Below are 8,046 nucleotides of genomic sequence, written 5' to 3'. Positions count from 1 at the left end.
ATACATATATCACTTTTAATACATTTTTAAAATACAGAAATACATGTGTACTTTCAAAATAAAAGTCCGCATAGTATAAATCATGCGAAATAAAAATATGTATATTAAGACATACGAAGTGTTCATAAAGGTAGTATTGAAGCAACCATACCGGTATATTGGCTGTTCATCGTGATTTGGCCCAAGTGTTGGAGAGTATTCAGTTCAAGGATTCTACACTGAAAGTACATGTGTTGCTAAGTGCTAAATATTCGAAACATTAAAATATAAAGATTTCCCTAGTTCTATAAGACATTAAAAAGAATAATAAGTAATGAGAAGTATGTGTTTGAACTTATTGTAAGAATACAAAGGGTTGGGTTTTTGTTTGTTTTTTCACAAATAGTCCCATTTCGGAGGCATGACGAAGGTTTACAAATAGTCCATTTCGATAGTCCAGTCCTAAGAGTTTAAATTTATATTTTTCGTTTCATTGCTAGTGTATTGCGTAGTAATTTGTGATTACGATTCCAATACCTTAAAAGAAAACATTTGAAAGGACGAATTGTTTTTAAAACAGTCAGCTCGGGGTGTCGCGTTCGTCTGGCGTTCCCTGCTCAGTCGTCCAAAGCGTCATCCTCGGACAGAAGCTCCACTCGTCGGAATCCCAGACTGCACAGCGTGTCTTGAGTCACTAGTGCTAGTCGCGCCATGTCGTCGCCCGTCAAGCCTCGAACCCGTAACTCCAGACAAGCTAAACCTATTAAAATAATAATAATAGGGTACATTCACCTGCCTCGGTTAACCCATAGACCTTAAGTGCTATATTGGAAACTGATCTGTATAGACCCCGGTCTAGAGAAAGATGTATGACAACAAGAGTGCTGGAAAGGATTATCACAAAAGATAAATATAAGACCAGGTCTGTGAATAGCCAATTTTTAAGCTGTTTAAATAATTTGCACTTTTAAAATTCCATAATCCATGTGTTCCCCTATTGAGAAAATGATGTACACGTTTAGTGCTGTGAAATGTATGCAAGCGGTGTTTTCACTTATCAAATGAAAGGTTATACATTTGTTTTCATTTTTTTTTTTAATCTTCTCCTTCTCTCTCTCTCTCTCTCTCTCTCTCTCTCTCTCTCTCTCTCTCTCTCTCTCTCTCTCTCTCTCTCTCTCTCTCTCTCTCTCTCTCTCTCTCTCTCTCTCTCTCTCTCCCTTTTTATTTTTACAAATGTATAATCTGACAGTTGATATTTTTACCCGGGTACCACTTTAATAATTTTGATTTTGACATTTTTTCCACATAAATCCCTCGGGTTCCTACGAGCTTGCACATTGATAACACAAACTTAGATCATTTTTATAGCCCCTCGCCCAATGTAACGTTTTGTAACCTTAAGATCGTACAATACCAAGCCCCACCTTCCACCGCCTTGTTCGTCACCATTTCATTTATAAATAAAGATGACTCGTGGTTTTGAAACCGTTAGGCAACTTAACAAAACTGGACGCAGAAACACTCGTTTATATACACTCTTCAAAAAAAGTAGGGGAACCTGAAATAGTAATGTTAATATCAACTATTAGACCGAACATACGTTTTGACCACAGACATCCTAGTAAAGAACGTTCAGGTCTGTTTATCAACACACCGAAACACATTCCATAGTTTGCACGTACATCACGCATTTTCCCCGTACACGTGCGTGGGGTGTCATTCTCGATTTTGACAGTTTCCAGGAAGGTCCATCAATTACTGTGGAACATTATTTCTGTCTATCGTTTTCATTCTGTTGATCATACAATTGTTATTGTTTTGTTTTTAGTCATTTTTATTGTTTGAATTTGCGATTTACTGATAAAAAAAAACCCTCAACTTTTAAATTTCACTTTTGACCCCGTCCTTCAAGATCTTTGGTGGTCATAAAACCTACTGTACTACTGAACTACCGGTTGTAATGTTTGCCCAATTAATTCACTATTATCATATAACCATTCCCCACAGCTAATATACCTTACAATTTTGGCAATTGTAAATTCTTATTAGAGTTCTCTACTTTTTTTTTGAAGAGTATAGTATATGTTGTTATTATTCATAGAAACGAATAATATCGTTAACCAAAATGTTAAATAAACGTTTCTACGACCAATCTTGGTTTAATGATTTCCGCTACCCTTTAAGATTTACGTAATTGTAGGACCAGCCCCTATGTGTTGTATTGCATGAGATATCTATACAGTGTTTGAATAGCTGGTGCTTCTGTTACCTCTCCGCGACTGGTCTCCTGCCATTTTGCATATAGATTCCACGGTGGACAATTCCAATTTGCAGTTAATGGACACCTCAGTGAGGTTACAGCATCTTCCAATAAGGTGGATCAAAGACGTGTCCAGGGCAGGTTGAACGGCGTGGTCAACCGACAGTCGAAAATGAGCTTTGAAAGAATTAAAAACATATATTCACTTGACTCATTGACATCAAAATGGTACGTGATCACGAATTAACTAAGATGACTCCACTTTATCTAGAGTGGCGATGTTAATTATTTCTAACACTGATAGTAGGACCAGGCCTGTTTATTGTGAAACATTTATAGAATCTGCATGTTTGGCTTCGAATGCAGTCAGTTATGTTGTGGGGATGGGGGTGGGGGGTTAGGGGTGGCTGTTTTTGTTTGTGGGTTTTTTTTTTAAAATTAAATAATATAACCTCAACTGCCACCCTCTTTCAAAATAAAAATAAAATAATAATAGAAACTAAAAAGTGCCTTCTTTTGAAGCACAGTAGACATTTTCCTAGTGATGCCCTCGCAATGTTTTGAAGTGTTCGTGCAGTATTAGAAAAATGGTTTCTCGCATTATGTTAGTCTAAGTCAGGAAAGACTAGACCTCCTATCCATCGCATGTTACACACCAATACTTATTACAGGTTGCGAAGGGTACAATATAAAGATTTCTAAATTACCTTACAGTATTAACCAACACTAATAATGGCGCATTTATTGTAAGTGGTGCAAGTATTAGACTGTAAAAGTTATTATGTAAATGTATACACATACTGTTAACTTTAGAAAAAGGATATTTTGTGTTATAAAATTATACACCTAAAGAATTTGGGAAGTGATCGCCAATGTATTTGAGGACATCTGGCATTCTTTCTCTATCGGGGTCTCTGTTGTTTGGTAGTGATTCCCAGCTGATAATATTCAAGTCGACCAAAGGCATTCCTTTGAGTAAAGTCCTTGTATAATCAGAGTACTTCAGTTTCCCCAAGAAATGAAAAACAAGCTTCACTTTCGGACATTGTTTTTTAAAGTCCAACCAAGCATTAGCGGAAATATTATGTTCGTACGGTTCTCTGGAATCCGCGACAATTCTAAGAAACTCCAAAGAGCTTCCTGCTCTCTTTGCTAAAATATTCAAGACCGTGTCATTGATATAAATATAGTTCAAGAATACAATTCTTAATGCTGTTAGTTTCCTCATGGTGTTAAGATATGCTTCATCTGAGAAAGCGGTATGCCTCTGCTCATAGAAGTTTTCGATGTGAAGAACTTCTAAAGTCTTCCGTGCTTGTGATATGCCCAAAGCGTTAATGAGAGCAGATCCGTCTTCTGAAATCATATGCGCCCCTGACAGTTCCAGTCTTCGTAAATGCCTCTGGGACTTGAGGAACTTGCAGAGCGCCGACACGAGCCGTGATTTTGATGACTGAAAGAACTGCCAAGCACGGCTGATGCCCAAATGTTCCATTTTAAAAGACAGGATACGAATACACCTTAACCTGTTGATCTGAGTGACGAATCGGTCCAATGCCTGTGCAATTGGACGAGCCGTGTGTAAAACAGGATGTCCACACTCAATTTCAACATGCCTTAGGTGTTTGCCCAGTGATCTGAGGTATTTGCACGCTGTTACAGAGCTTTCCATTGCCCGAAAACCAGTGAATAAAAAATATCGCCTCCTCCATAATACAGGAGTATTGAATGCTTGGTTCCATTGCTTGCACGTAAGTGACATTTGACATCGCATAGAATCATCCAAATAGCTATATATTTTGATTAAAGCTTCATTCGGCAAATTTTGCCAGTTGACAAAATCATGTTCACTTGTGGACGTAGACATAATTAGGAGGAAAAAAATTAATATATTTTATGACGTCAGTCCAACAACACATGACGTCATATATTTACTTATAGAAAATACTAAACTAGTTTCCGTCACATACTTTATATTACAGCTAGTGTTTTCAATCGCACACCACCGAAAGCCACATATTTGTCAATAAAAGTTACATACAAGCAAAGGTATTCAAACATGTAGATGGGGGGCGGGGTGGGGTGGGGGGGGGGGGGCTGGATGTAGCTCAGTACAGCGCTCGCCTGATCTAGGATCGATTTCCGTCGCTGGACCAATTGGGATATTTCTCTTTCCATCCATTGTTCCACAACTTGTGTAACAAAGGCCGTGGTATGTACTATTCTGTCTGGAGGATATTGCATATAAAAGATCCCTTGCTGCAAATTGAAAAGAGTAGCCCATGAGGTAGCGACAGCGGGTTTCCTCTCTCAATATCTGTTGGTCCTTAACCATATGTCCGACGCCATATAACCGTAAATACAATGTGTTGAGTGTGTCATTAAATAAAACATTTCCTTTCTTCAAATATGTATTTTGTTAAATTATGTGACTAACTGACCGAACGTATGTTAGATTACTGATGAATCAAAAGAACAAGGTGTATGGCCTACACTTTTATAATCACGCCCAACGCAGTCATATATATTATACAAAGTGACACCGTCAGTCAGCTGATCATAAGGTCATGGCCTATATAAAGACGTAACTTAAACAGGTTTACGAAAAATAAGCCATGGGTATCTCATCTACCATTAATTTTCCAAATAATTTTTCGCCTCTTATAATGGCTATACCAATTAATACATACACACACACACACACACATACACACACACACACACACACACACACACACACACACACACACACATTTTATTTGGATCATGACAATGCCTGATGTCCAGGCCTACCGGGCGCCATGCCCTACTTTCCCGTGATCACGTGACCTTGGTAGGAAACAATGGCTTTTGTGTAGGAAACAATGACACAATGGCTTTTGTGTAGGAAACAATGGCCTTTGTAGAGGGGGGTGCAGGTATCTGACCTTGGTAGGAAACAATGGCCTTTGTGTAGGAAACAATGGCCTTTGTATAGGGAGGTGCAGGTGTCTGACCTGGGCAGGAAAACAATGGCCTTTGTGTAGGAAACAATGGTACAATGGCCTTTGTGTAGGAAACAATGGTCTTTGTGTATGAGACAATGGCCTGGGTACAGGTGTGCGTCCTTGGACTGAGCTGGGGGTGCCTCCCTCGGGTATAAAAAGGGTGCTTTTGGCTTCATTGTCATTCGTTCGCCGAAAAGTCCACAGACAAGATCTACGTCTAGTTTTTTTTTAGAGGTTGTTGATATTCACATTTTTGTGTTTTGTTGCTTTTTTTTATTTTGAAAGAAGAAGATGGCATCGGGACATTCATCAAGTACTACTCAATGCCCTGAACGGGGTAAAAGATCGCGATGCCAACTAGAAATTGGACAAAATGTATACGTTGTGGCCCAACCATGGAAGCAAGAACTTTTGATACATATCCGGAAATTCGACAGTGATAAGGGGAAAAAATTCCCCACCAAACGAGATATCGCTCTAAATCTAAAGCAGTGGGTTGAACTGTGTGGATGTAAGAGTCGGATAGACGAAACGATTTCAGCCTTGAAACAAGGGAAGGATGAAACATTGGTTGGTCAAACACCTTGGAGCCAATGTTCATGCTAGTATGGACAAGAACTTTACTGGGGTGGACCTGCGTCAGTGGTGGTGGTGTGATGAAACGAAATCTGTGAAACCTTCGAAGAAAGGAATATTCCTTTCTCTACAACAATGGGAGAAATTGAAAGGCTGTTTCACAGTCATGTGTGATTTTGTACCAGAGCTGAACTCGAGTGTGCCCTGCGCCATGCAAGATGACCATCAAAACCAGATGGGATTTCTTCAGTGCTCCTTCTGCACCCCCAATGGGTACCATCAACAGAATGATTCCAACTAAACTGACTTGTATATATCGGCTGTGTTTTCTCTCCCAAGGGCTCATTCGTGCTTGAGAACTCGAAGAGAGCAGACGTGTTTGCTGATGATTTTTGTATCTTGTTGCACTCTATCTGGAACGAAGACGATGGCATCGGGATATTCGAGCAGTGTTAGCAGCTGCAGCAGTAGCGACGAGGACGACGTCTTGATCTGTAAATGTTCAGAAAGACACACGATCAAAAGAGTGACTACCAAACAAGAAGAAAATGACACAGATCAAACGGACGCTGCACGTGAACCCGGTGAAATTGTGAACGAAGAACCCATGGATCAGACGGATGCTGCTCGAGAATATAAAACGGATGCTGCTCCCTACGATGATGATGCCTACGACGCCGATGATGAATGGGATGGTCTTTCGAGACATTACTTGTTCTTTCATCGACCCGAAATGAGAGGATTCTATACACGAATGCAGACATTTGGGTGGTGGCCCTTACAGTTACGACAGAAACCGAGGGAGCTCGCCAAGGCCGGTTTCTTCTACACGGGAGACCATGATGCCGTTGTCTGTTACTGCTGTGGACTACGCGCCTACCGATGGCAGAGAATGGACGATCCAGTGATGGAACATTACAGACTGTCCCCGAGATGTCCCTATGTGAATAACGTGTTCAGACATTAAACACGTATTGCATGAGTGTGATACTTTTCGTTTTGTAAAATAAACTCGTGAATAACACATTTTGTTTGTTATTAATTTAAGGGTGACCCTGTGTGTGTGTGTGTGTGTGTGTGTGTGTGTGTGTGTGTGTGTGTGTGTGTGTGGACCTGTGACCCTGAGTATGGCCCTGAGTGGCCCTGAGTGTGGCCCTGTGTGAGGCCCCTGAGTGTGGTCCCGGGAGTGGCCCTGAGCCGTGCACGAGCTATGCTTTGGGATGGGGGATGGGTCATACGTACCACACAAAATTTAATCTTTGTGTGCATGCGTGAAATTGTAGAGAGTATAAATAAAAGGGTAATGGGTAACATCGTCATTTGAGGTAGAACCTTCAGAGAAGCAACATGTCATACCAGTACAAGTTATATGTACCCGACGTGGATAAGTGGACCCGTTTCTACAAGTTGCAAGCAGAAGGTAAACTTCAACCTCATTTTCCAGTGCAACGTGGTGGGAAAAATCAGATGATGTACAGTGTAGATCGATGTCTAGAACTGTATGACCCTACATGGAAAAAAGAAAAAGAGGAACAGAACACGCCCCCGGCACCCAAAGTCGTCATGGTGTCCCCAACACAAGTGGTAGAGCAAGCCAAGGCCGAGCAGAAACGGAAACGTGAAGAGAGTGGCGTGGAACAGAAACGACGAGAGCAGACTGGGCAAAAACGGCACAAGCATTTTTGAGAAGACTATAAAAGGGGGCATGGCAGTTTCAACATCGTCAGTTCACGTCGAACACTTCAATAGACAACATCATGAATCAGAATTGGTTTATTCCGGAACATGTCATGAACAAAAGATCGTGTCCCGTATGTCCAAAGACTTTTTCAAAACCATCAAATATGCTACGTCATTGGAAGACCTTCTATTCAGCTCAACTCCAGGCTCCTATGGCTCCTATAGCTCCTGCTCCTGCTCCGGCTCCTATAGCTCCTGCTCCTCTGGCTCCTATAGCTCCGGCTCCCCTGGCTCCTATAGCTCCTGCTCCTATAGCTCCTGCTCCGGCTCCTCTGGCTCCTATAGCTCCTGCTCCGGCTCCTAGGGCTCCTATAGCTCCTGCTCCTAGGGCTCCTATAGCTCCTGCTCCTCTGGCTCCTGCTCCTCTGGCTCCTATAGCTCCGGCTCCTAGGGCTCCTCTGGCTCCTCTAGCTCATATAGCTCCTGCTCCTGCTCCTCTGGCTCCTATAGCTCCTCTGGCTCCTATAGCTCCTCTGGCTCCTATAGCTCCGGCTCCTAGGGCTC

At 41.5% G+C, this 8,046-nt stretch overlaps 1 protein-coding gene across 2 annotated transcripts; it reads right to left on the bottom strand.

Moving 5' to 3' along the window:
- Position 1: 1 nt before the first annotated feature.
- On the bottom strand, positions 2 to 4,114 carry LOC121368188 (F-box only protein 39-like). 2 transcript variants are annotated; one of them, XR_005957481.1, is made up of 4 exons: positions 3,086 to 4,114; positions 2,249 to 2,416; positions 517 to 739; positions 2 to 218 (listed from the first exon to the last, which is right to left on the bottom strand). XR_005957481.1 is itself a non-coding variant. In XM_041492818.1 (3 exons), exons 1-3 carry the CDS (start codon positions 4,104 to 4,106, stop codon positions 597 to 599), a joined length of 1,332 nt encoding a protein of 443 aa, XP_041348752.1. In that variant the 5' UTR covers positions 4,107 to 4,114; the 3' UTR covers positions 2 to 596. The 2 variants fall into 2 exon arrangements, 1 of the variants encoding a protein (XP_041348752.1); XM_041492818.1 differs by having other exon boundaries at positions 2 to 739.
- Positions 4,115 to 8,046: the final 3,932 nt, after the last annotated feature.

The sequence above is a fragment of the Gigantopelta aegis genome, chromosome 3 (genome assembly GCF_016097555.1).
Source record: "Gigantopelta aegis isolate Gae_Host chromosome 3, Gae_host_genome, whole genome shotgun sequence".
NCBI lineage: Eukaryota > Metazoa > Mollusca > Gastropoda > Neomphalida > Peltospiridae > Gigantopelta > Gigantopelta aegis.
Note: the sequence above shows the minus strand (reverse complement) of the source record. Positions and strands in the feature narration are given on the sequence as shown.